We start from the raw sequence: 12,294 nt of genomic DNA on the forward strand, positions 1-12,294 counted from the left end.
TTCAGCTGGGCTGGGAGCAAGCCCTGAAGCCATACTTCGCAGACAGCTGGGCTAAGGGCTGGCCCTTCCCACCAGAGGACCAGTAGCAGTCATGACCCAGTCACAAGAGGAATGCACACATAGTCCAAACAAGGGCGCCTCTGGAACACTTTGCAGACTAGCGGTCGGATTGCTACTGGGCCTCACAGGACATGTTCTACATAAGACCCCTACTTTCAAGACTAGAAGACAGCTGACTTAATACATAGTAATGAATAGAGTGAGGCAAAATGAAGGGACAGAGGAATACGAACCATATGAAAGCAGACAAACCCCCAGAAAAAGAGCTAAATGAATTGGAAATAACCAATCTACCTGATAAAGAGTTCAAAGTAACAGTCATTAGATGCTCACCAGACTTGATGAATTCAGTGAGAACTTCAACAAAGAGATAGAAAATATAAAAAAGAACTAGAACTAGTTAGAGCTTAAGAATATAATAACAGATATAAAAATACACTAGAAGGAATCAACAGCAGATTTGATGATGCAAAGGAATAGATCAGTGATCTGGAAGACAAAGTAGTGAAAAGCAACTAAGCTGAACAGAAAAAAGAACTTCAAAAAGTGAGGACAGGTTAAGGAAGTTCTTAGAAAACAGCAAGCATAACAACATACACATTATAGGGATCCCAGAAGGAGAAGAGAGAAGGGGGCAGAAAACATATTAGAGGAAATAATAGTTGGACATTTCCCTCTCCTAAGGACGGACACAGACATCCACGTTCAGGAAGCACAGAGAGCCCCAAACAAGAAGCCCAAGAAGACTGACAAGACACCTAATAACTAAAATAGCAAAAATTAGAGATAAAGAGAAAATCTGAAAAGCTGCAAGAGAGGATCTAACAAGTACAAGGGAAAACCTATGGGGCTATCAGCTGATTTTTCAGCAGAAACATTGCAGGCCAAAAGAGAGTGGCACCATATAATCAAAGTGCTGAAAGGGGTTAAAAATACAGCCAAGAATACTCTACATGGCGAGGTTATCATTCAGGATTGAGAGTTTCCAGACAAACAAAAGTTAAAGGAGTTCCTCACTACTAAGCCTATCCTTATAAGAAATGTTAAAGGGACTTCAAATGGAAAAAGAAAAAGTCATAACTAGATATAAATTATAGAAGGAAAAATTTCACTGGTAAAAGCAAATATAGAGTGAATATATTAGATCATTTATAAAGCTAGTAGAAAGGTTAAAAAAGAAAAGTGGTAAAATCAGTTATACCTAAAAAAATTAGTGAAGAAATACCCAATATAATGAGATGTAAAATATGACATCATATATATAAAATGTGGGAGGGAGGGGAGTAAAACTGTGGTTCTTTTAGAATGTGTTTGAACTTCAGTGACCATCAACTTAACAGACAACTATATACATAGAGGTTATATATGAACCTCATGGTAACCACAAACCAAAAACCTATAATAGATATACAAAAATAAAGAGAAAGAAATCCAAGCACACTAAAGAAATTCTCTTCCCTGTGAAAGATGACTAAGCGGAAAGGAACAGAGAATAACTACAAAAACCATCAGAAAATGATAAACACAATGGCAATAAGTATATACCTATCGATAATTACTTTAAAAGTAAACAGATTAAATGCTCCAATCAAAAGACATAAGGTGACTGAATAGATAAAAAAACAAGACTCATCTATATGCTGTCTACAAGACACCCTAAACTAAAATGATAAAGACTGAAAGTGAAAGGGTAGAAATAGATATTTCATGCAAATAGGAGAAAAAAAAAAAAAAACCCTGGGGTAGCAATACTGAGACAAAATACACTTTAAAACAGATTGAATGCCTTCGACTCAGGTCATAATCCCAGGGTTCTGGGATCGAGCCCTGCATCAGGCTTTCTGCTCAGCAGCGGCCTGCTTACTCCTCTCTCTCTGCCTGCCTCTCTGCCTACTTTTGAGCTCTGTCAAATAAATAAAATCTTTAAAAAAAAAAAAAGATTGAAACAAAAAATAATCAAGGCCATTTACATAATGATAAAGGGATCAATTTAACAAGAGGATATAACAATTGTAAATATCTATGCACCCAACACAGGGCACCTAAATACAAAAAGCAACTATTAACAAACATGAAGAAAGAAATGGGACAGTAATACAATAACAGTAGGAGACTTTAGCACACATCGATAGAAAGATCATCCAGGCAGAAAATTAATAAGGAAACAGTGGCTTTAAATAACACATATTATCAGATGGACTTAACAGATACAGAATAATCCATTCAAAAACAAAATACACGGGACGCCTGGGTGGCTCAGTTGGTTAAGCAGCTGCCTTCGGCTCAGGTCATGATCCCAGGGTCCTGGGATCGAGTCCCACATCGGGCTCCTTGCTCGGCGGGGAGCCTGCTTCTCCCTCTGCCTCTGCCTGCCTCTCTGTCTGCCTGTGCTCGCTCACTCTCTCTCCCTCTGTCCCTGACAAATTAAAAAACAAAAAACCAAAAAAACAAAAAACAAAAAAACAAAAAACAAAATACACATTCAAGTGCACATGGAATATTTTCTAAAATAGATGTCATTAGGCCACAAAATAAGTACCAGTAAATTTAAGACTGTACATCATACCAAACATCTTTCTCAACCATAGTACTATGAAACTATAAATCATAAAAAAAAAAAAAACTTGGAAAAAACACAAAACACTTGGAGGCTAAACAGTATACTAGTATACAACTTAAGGGTCACTGAGGAAGTCAAAGGAGAAATCAAGGAATACTTGGAGAAAAATGAAATTGGAAAACACAAAATCTTTGTTCAAAAGCTTTGAGACTTAACAAAAACAGTTTTAAGAAAGAAGTTTATAGCAGATGGGCTTACTTCAAGAAACAAGAAAAATGTCGAATAAACAATCTAACTTTAGGGGCACCTGGGTGGCTCAGTGGGTTAAAGCCTCTGCCTTCAGCTCAGAACACGATACCAGGGTCCTGGGATCCAGCCCCACATCGGGCTCTCTGCCCTGCAGGGAGCCTGTTTTCTCCTCTCTCTGTGCCTGCCTCTCTGATTACTCGTGATCTCTGTCAAATAAATAAATAAAATATTTAAAAACAAAACAATCTAACTTTACACCTAACAGAATTAGAGGCAAAAAAAGGTAAGTCCAAAGATGGCCGAAGAAAGGAAACAGAAGTAGAGGAACAGAAAAATAAATCAAATAGAAACTGGAAAAAAAAAATAGAAAAGATCAATGAAACTAAGAGCTGGGTTCTTTGAAAAAATAAGCAAAACTGATAAGCTTTTAACCAGACTTATTAAAAAAAAAAAAAAAAAGCCAAGACTCAGATCAGAAATGAAACAGAAGTTACAACTGATATCACAGAAACACAAAGGATTATAAAAGACTACAGGATGTTGTATACCAACAAATTAGATAAAGAAAATAAAAATTAAAAAAACAAACAGATAAATTCCTAGAAACACACAATCTCCCAAAACTGAATCAGGAAGAAACAGAAAATCTGAACAGACCACTTACTAGCAATGAAACTGAAGCAGTAATAAAAAACTCCCAACAAACAGAAGTCCAGGAGCAGATGGCTTCATGGTTGAATTCTATCAAACATTTAAAGAGTTAATACCTATTCTTCTCAAACTATTCCAAAGAATATAAGAGAAAGAAAAGCTTCCAGTTCATGCTATGAGGATAGCATTACCCTAACACCAAAATCAGTCAGACACTACAAAAAAGGAAACCATAGACTAATACTTCTGATGAACATAAATACAAAAATCCTCAACAAGATATTACCAAATTGATCTCAATAGTACATTAAAGGATCATTCACATAATCAAGTGGGATTTAGCTCATTGATGCAAGGATGATTCTATACACATCAATCAATCAATCCATGTGATACACCACATTAACAAAATTAAGGATTAAAGCCATATGATTATCTTAATAGATGCAGGAAAAGCATTTGACAAAGTACATTATTCAGGATTTTAAAAAAAAAAAGTCTCAACAAAGTAGGTTTAGAGGGAGCATATCTCGATATAATGAAGGCCTTCTTGAAAAACCCAAAGCTAACATCACAGGCAATGGTGAAAAACTGAAAGCTTTTCCTCTAAGATCAGGTAAAAGACAAGGGTGTCCACTCTCATCACTTGTATTCAATATAGAACTGGAAGTCCTAGCCACAGTCATCAGATAAGAAATAAAAGTCAGCCAGATTGGTAAGGAAAAAGTAAAACTGTCACTATTTCTAGAGGACGTCACACTGTATATAGAAAACCCTACAGACTACAGCAAAAACTCTTAGAAATATAAATGAATTCAGGAATGTCTCAGGATACAAAATCAATATACAGAAATCTGTTGCATTTCTACACACCAATAACAAAATAACAAATTAAGAAAACAATCCAATTTACAAATGTATCAGAAAGAATAATTTCCCTAGGAATAAAATTAAAGAGGTGGCATACCTGTAGTCTGAAAACTATAAGATATTGAGGAAAGAAATTAAAAACAATACCAAAAAAGGGAAAGATATACCATCCTTATGGATTTTAAGAGTTAATATTGTTCAAATATGCATACTATTCAATGCAATCTATAAACTTAGAGTGATCTCTATCAAGGTACTACTACTTGTAAGGATAGCTAAAATTGACAACACAAGAAACAACAGGTGTGGTGAGGATGCAGAGATAGGGGAACTTCTTGCGCTGTTAGTGGCAATGTCAACTGCTGCAGCCACTCTGGAGAATAGAATGGAGGTTCCGCAAATTGTTAAAAATAGAACTACTCTACGACCCAGGAATTGCATTACTAGGGATACAAAAATACAGATTCGAAAGGATACATGCATCCTGATGTTTATGGCAGCATATCAGTAACAGTCAAACTACAGAAAGAGCCCAAATGTCTATCAACTATTGAATGGATAAAGAACATGTGGTATATTTATATACAATGCAATATTATTCAGCCATCAAAAAGAATGAGCTCTTGCCCTTTGCAACAACATAGATGGAGCTAGAGTAGATTATGCTAAGTGAAGTAAGCCAGACAGAGAAAGACAAATACCGTATGCTCTCACTCGTAGACGGAATTTAAGAAAGAAAACAGATGATCATATGGGAAGGGGAAAAAATAAGGAGAGAGGGAAATAAGCCATAAGAGATTCTTAGCTATAGGGAACAAACTGAGGGTTGAAGGGGGAAGGTGTGTAGGTGGTGAGCTAGAGAGGTGATGAGTATTGAGGAGGGCACCTGGGACGATGAGCACTGGGTGTTGTGAGGAATCACTGAATTCAACTCCAGAAACAATACTGCACTACAGGTTACCTACCTAAAATTTTTGAGAAGTATTTTTTTTCAAAGAACTAGAACAAATACTAAAATTTATATGGAACCACAAAAGATCTCAAGTAGTAGTCAATGTTATCTTGAAAAAGAAGAACAAAACTGAAGACATCACAATCTCAGATTTCAAGTTCTATTACAAAGCTGTAGTAATCAAAACAGTATGGTACTGGCACAAAAACAGACACATATATCACTAGAAGAATAGAAAGCCCAGAAATAAACCCATACTTACATTGTCAATTAGTCTATGACAAAGGAGACATGAATGTATAATAGAGAAAAGATATAGTCTATTCAGTAAATAATACTGGGGAAACTGGACAACTACATGGAAAAGAATGGAACTAGGCGAGCTCCTTATATCATACACAAAAATAAACTTAAATTGGATTAAATATCAAAACATAAAGGCTAAAACCATAAAACTCCTGAAAGAAAACATAGGCAGTAGACTCTTGGAAATTGACCTTAGCAATATTTTTCTGGACTCATTCTCCTCAGGATAGGGAAAAAAGTATTGGGGCCATATCAAACTAAAAAGCTTTTGCACAGCTTAGAAAACTATCAATAAAATGAAAAGGCAATGAACTGAATAGGAGAAGATATTTGTAAATGATATATCCAGTAGGAAGATAATACCCGAAATATATAAATAACAAACAACTCAACTCTAAAAAACCAAATAACCCAATTGAAAAATTGGGAGATGAACAGAATAGACATTTTCCCCAAAGACATACTGATGGTCAACAGACACATGAAAAGATGCCTGACATCACTAATCATCAGGGATACATAAATCAGAACCACCATGAAATATCACCTCACACCAATCAGTATTGAAAAGTCAAGAATAACAACTGTTGGTAAGGATATGGAAAAATGGAGCCCTTATAAACTATTGGTGGGATAGTAAACTGATCTAAAGGTCTACTGATAAATGAATAAAGGAGAATTGACATATTTACCCAGTGGAATATTACTCAGCCATAAAAAAAGAATAAAATTTTGCCATTCGGGATAACATGGATAGACCTAAAGGGCATTATGCTAAGTGAAATAAATCAGACAAAGACAACATATACTTTATGTGTGGAATCTAAGAAACAAAATAAAACAAATTAGACTAAAAAGGTACAGAGAACAAATTGATGATTGCCAGAGGGGAGGTATCCTGTGACAAGATAGGTGAAGTGGATTAAGAGGTACAAACTTTCAGTTATAAAATAAGTAAGTCTTGAGGATGAAAAGTACAACATAGGGAATATAGTCAGTAATACTGTAATAACTTTGCATGGTGACAGACATTAACTACATTTACCATGGTGAGCACTTAATAAAGTATATAACTGTTCAATCATTATATTGTACACCTGAAATTAACAGGTCAACTACACATCTATTAAAAATTTTAAAAATAATTAAAAAAAATTTTTTTAAGTACTTCTCAGGTTTTTTTTTTTTTTTTTTGTATTTTATTTTTATTTATTTGTCAGAGATAGCAGGCAGAGAGGCAGAGGGAGAAGCAGGCTCCCTGCTGTGCAGGGAGCCCGATGTGGGACTCGATCCCAGGACACGGGGATCATGACCTGAGCCGAAGGCAGCCGCTTAACCTACTGAGCCACCCAGGCATCCCCCAAAATAAAATTTTTGAAAGAGAGAAAGAAGCATACTTAAAAAGGGAAAGATGGATGCTTTCATCCAAATTTTAATCATGTGGATTGGGTTTTTTTTTTTTTAACTTGGGTATTCAGGAAGTGATACGCTTCTTGCTTTATTAGAAGAACAAACATTAAAAGATTAATATTTACCAGCTTCATTTAGAGATAAGTTTTTCACCACTGATTTCTGAGGAGTAAGACATTCAGAGTTTTTATCAGAGGTTGAATCAAAGTCAAGTGTTAAGGCATTCAAATGATTTTCACAATGCTTATTCAAATCCTTGGTAGAGAAGTGCTCCCTCTTCCTGTTCTGTGATGCCCACGATGTAGAATTCTGACAGCTCTCAGATCTTGGCCTTGAGAGGTGTTCAGAACTTGTGAGAGGAACAGGATATGTGGCATTCTCAGGAGAGTGGAGATGAGAAAAAGATGGGGTTCTTGGAGACCTTATTTGAGATGTAATGATGGCATCGTCTCTCGCGGTACTTGAGAAGAAAGTGTTGGGCGACGGAATAGGAGTGGTCGCCATGTTCTCTAGAACCTCTTCAATATCTTTCTCCGTGTTAATCTGCGGACTATCAAAACTGCTCGACTGGTATTGGAGAATCTGTCGAACTGGATCTGAAAGGTCTTCTCTCTTTTGGATGGCTCTGATTTTTCTACAGATGCTTTCCACTGGGTTATGCCGCTTGTCCGTGACCTTCCTCCCAGCGGCCATTGTTGATCTTCCTCCAATCATGCAGGTGAAGTGGCTAAAGTGCAGGCAGAAGTAGACATGTTGTTGTTTTTCTTTAAGTTAGCACTGACCTAACAATAATCTAGCAATGCTATTTAGTCCTAAATCAGCTGTGGAGGAATGAAGAGGTCTTTAAACAATTGGTTTAAACAACTTCCCATGTGTTTTATTGGCACTCGAATTTCCTGAAAATAACCACAGCCAACACACACAGAGTATGTGCCATGTGCCAGGCATGGTACTATCTTCTTTATAGGTACCAACTCATTTCATTCTCAAAACAACCCTATGAAGTAGACATTACTATTATCTCCATTTCCAGGTAAAGAGAAAATAAGACACACCCAAAGTCACCCCAGATAAGTGCTGGAGCCAGATTTGATCCCAGGCAGTCCCACTCCAGAGGCTGGACTCCTAACCATATTGCTTTTCATTTATAATACTATGTCACATATGATGGTGATGGTGAAGTTGCTTACAGTTCCTGTTTGAGTACTGTTCTGGTTCTCATCTAATGAATACTATATACGCCCTGTGGAAAGAAGTCCAAAATTTTGCCTAGGCAAAGAGTTACAGTACTTTGAATAGTTACAAATAGCTAGAGTTTCAAAGTGATGATTTTTAGGACCTTAAGATTTCCATTCATAGATCTTTCTTTAAAAATCCCCTCATAGAAAATGGACAAAAGGAAGAGAAATTTTAGAAGAACTATAATTGGAAGGGGTATTTGGAAAGACTGCTATTTAGAAGACGACACTCAAAAATCCTCACAATCTGGCTTCAATTTACTTCAAGAGGACAGCTCCAGTCAATGAAGCTCCTACCAGCAGAATCCTTCACTAATCAGTCATGATCATAACCTTTGTGTTGCCACTTGACAATACCCTCCTTTCCATATACTCAAGGGTTATTTTTCAACACCAAGCCTAAAACACATTCCTCTATGGCAATTCTGGAATTGGTGTATACTCTTTGGAATCTATTCTTTCTGTTCTCTCCTAGGCTTTATAACTGCACAGCATGTTTGCCATTTAAACTTTGACTTCTATCCTTTGATTGTTTAAACTGTGTATGCATGTTGTTTCCTCAAAAACAATTTTAATTCTTGTATTAAAAAACCATGATGGGGACGCCTGGGTGGCTCAGTTGGTTGGATGACTGCCTTCGGCTCGGGTCATGATCCCGGAGTCCCGGGATCGAGTCCCGCATCAGGCTCCTAGCTCCATGGGGAGTCTGCTTCTCCCTCTGACCTCCTCTTTGCTCATGCTCTCTCTCACCATCTCTCTCTCAAATAAATAAATAAAATCTTTAAAAAAAAAAAAAGAAAAAAAAAACATGATGTGATTTTTTTTTCTAGGTGCACAATACATTGTTACAAGCATTACTGGTAATCCGCAGTCATATATGATATACACAAATACCAGGCTTGTAGACATTTCCCCCAGCTTTCGTGAGTGTAGACCCTCAACTCCTCACAGCTACCACATTTTCTGGAGAATTTCCCCTGGCCACATGGGAGCTGTTTTTCATCTCTCCACTGGGAGGTAGGAAGTGATGTAGAGGGAATGACAGAAGAGAGCAAAAAGTCTTATAAGACTGATTAGGTATCTACAAATGTTCTCAATATGAACGAACTGGTTTTCCTTTTAAGAGTCAGAGAATGGAAGCACAGGTTGGGCATGAGGCTAATTAATAGAAACCCTAAAACTGGAACTTCAAACTCTCAGATCCTGTCTACCCTCCTTCTTGGATACTAAGGTAGGAGGCTGAGCAAGCCCCAGGGAAAGGCTTTGCCTTGTGGGCATCTGTGACTGAGCCAGATTAACGTTTCTAGCATAGAAGACATGCATTTCTATTTGTAGTATGTAAGACGTGCATTTCTATTTGTTTGTCCAAGGCATTTTTCTCTTTTTATCATCTGTTTGCAAAACTTCCATGACTCATCTAAGTGACCTCCACTCCGTGGTTTATGAACTAGAGTACACTTAAGACCTTGGCTCTTCATGAGCTAATGAACATTCTCAAAATTGATTTGTTTTGCTTTTTCTAATATAAAGCAGAACATCGGAGTTCAAAAAGATGTGATAAGGATTTCGAAATTTGGGCCACCTCCTCCATATATGGCCTGGAAACCTCTCCCGTCAGTCCCATCCAAACCTCTTTTTCAGTTTTAGATCTCAATAGAAGAGATTAGCTGCAATCTGCCATAACATTTAAAAGCACAAGTCGAACTTGTGATCTTTGAAAAAGTACTAACTGCAAATTAAAAACTGGAAGTTAATTACATTTGCAGGGTCAGCTGCTTGGAATATCACTCTCTCTCTCCTCTCTCTTTTTTTTTTTTAAGATTTATTTGAGAGAGAGGGCACACGAGTAAAAGGCAAAGGCAGAAGCAGACTCCCTTCTGAGCAGGGAGGCAGATGTGTGGCTCCATCCCAGGACCCGGAGATCATGACCTGAGCCGAAGGCAGATGCTTAACTTACTGAGCCACCCAGGCACCACTGGAGTCTCTTAGATGTATCTCCCTCTTTATTTCCCTCAGTTGATTGACTATTTACAGTGTAAAGACGGCACACTTGTAGAAATCCCAAAGGGCAGTGTCCATTTTTAAAGTTTATTATTTTTAGTAACCTCTACATCCAACGTGGGGCTCTAACTCACAACCCAGAGATCCAGAGTACATGCTTTTCTGAGTCAGCCAGATGTCCCAAGAAATGCTTTTTTTAAAATTCTCTGAACCTCAGTTGTACTCCATATCACTCAGACCTTTAGGCACTCAACCAATATTTATTAAGTACCTAGAAAGTGCTAATACCTCTGCTCCAGAGAGTATCTACTCTCCTAAGTCCTATAGTCTGCAGGAGGTTCAGATACAAACCAGTAAGCTACTGGGAATACACATTAAATCCAGGATGTCCAAGAAAATCTGAATTTCAGGAGTGCCTCAGTGGCTCAGTGGGTTAAGCCTCTGCCTTCAACTCATGATCCTAGGGTCCTGGGATCAAGCCCCACATCAGGCTCCTTACTCAGTCGGGAGCCTCCCTCTCCCTGCCTGCTATTCCCCTTGCTTGTGCTGTCAAATAAAATCTTTTTTAAAAAATCTGAATTTCAGATAAAGGGCTGTTTGTTTTTTTTTAAATATATGTCACAAAAGTTGTGCAGGAAAAACTTATACTGGAAAATCATTTATCTGAAATTCAAATTTCACTGAGACTCTTGTATTTTTATTAGATAAATCTAGCAACCCTAAAGCCCAGAGAGAACCCTATCATTACACACTGGGAAAGAAAAGTGCCAGGGGCTCTGGGAGCATATAATAGGGGGTTATCCTAGTTTGGGAGGGAGGATGGAAAAATTAAGAGCCTCTCTTTTGCATCTCGCACTATGCATAATGCTATATTGTTTGCTAAGTTCGTGGTTATAAACAGAACACTGGGACTGCAAATCTGGGAATTTCCGTTTAGATTCACATTCACTGAATGTAAAATAATGTTAGAGATTATCTAAACCAATTATTTCATGTGTTTTGTTTCTTATTGATTGAACTACGCCTCATTGTTCTTATTTGGATTATTAACGAGAATCTGAGTCTCGTTATTGTTATTGCCTGAATTGCTTTAATATATACAGTAAACCTCTTCAGTCAACACTTTTCAACCACCTCCCTGATCCAAAGCAATGATTAAAAGCTTCTGAGGCCTGGAAACATCTATAAAACAATGTGATTGGGGGGGGTGCTGAGAGGCTCAGTTGGTTAAGTGTGGGCCTTTGGCTCAGGTCATGATCTCCAGGTTCCAGGATGGAGGCCTGAGGTCTGCGTCAGGCTCCCCGTTCAGCAGGGAGTCTGCTTCTTCCTCTCCCTCTGCTCCTTCCCTGTGCTTGTGCTCTCTCTCTTAAATGGATAAAATCTTTAAAATAATTTTTTTTTAAATGTGATTTCTTACCTAAAGTAAGTTTACTCATTATATATTTAATTTTCACCAGTGATCTAACTGCAGAGTTCTAGGCATTTATACTCTGAGATTTAACGAAATCTTCTACATTTGTTCTGACTTCCTAAAGGAGTCAGAATAAATTCACTATTTATGTACAGTACAGAGAATATTTCATTTTTTAGGAATAGACAAACATAAGGGCATAATTTATATTTTTCAATATCCATATTCTTCAATCACTAAGAAATAGCTGGATTTCTTTCCAAAAAAATAGAGATACAAAAGTAACATCCTTGAAAAAAGATTTGAGTTTAACTCAAAAGCTCTTTAGAAAGATTCCTGAATCAAACTCTAATTCAAAAGATTATGTTTACAATGTAATTATCTTACCTTTACTAACCATTTAAGTATTTTCTCCCTTTACTAACAATTATTTCTTGAATATTAAACTTCCAAACTTTAGATGAGGTAGACATATCTTAATAATCATCCAATACTTAATTATGAAATTTAGGCAAATATTTCACCCAAGTCCCAGTTGGAGATTTAAGGCATAACTCTTAAGTAAGGGATGTAAAAAATTTTTTAC

General features: G+C 37.1%; 1 protein-coding gene across 1 annotated transcript in view; it reads right to left on the reverse strand.

Annotated features, from left to right (window-relative positions):
• IRAG2 (inositol 1,4,5-triphosphate receptor associated 2) overlaps nucleotides 1-12,294 on the reverse strand; it is a 147,712-nt gene that overhangs the window by 116,846 nt on the left and 18,572 nt on the right. Inside the window, 1 exon segment of the mRNA XM_044226362.1 lies at nucleotides 7,184-7,785. Coding sequence (XP_044082297.1) covers nucleotides 7,184-7,772 — 589 coding nt within the window. The 5' untranslated portion in view covers nucleotides 7,773-7,785.

The sequence above is a fragment of the Neovison vison genome, chromosome 12 (assembly GCF_020171115.1).
Source record: "Neovison vison isolate M4711 chromosome 12, ASM_NN_V1, whole genome shotgun sequence".
Lineage (NCBI taxonomy): Eukaryota > Metazoa > Chordata > Mammalia > Carnivora > Mustelidae > Neogale > Neogale vison.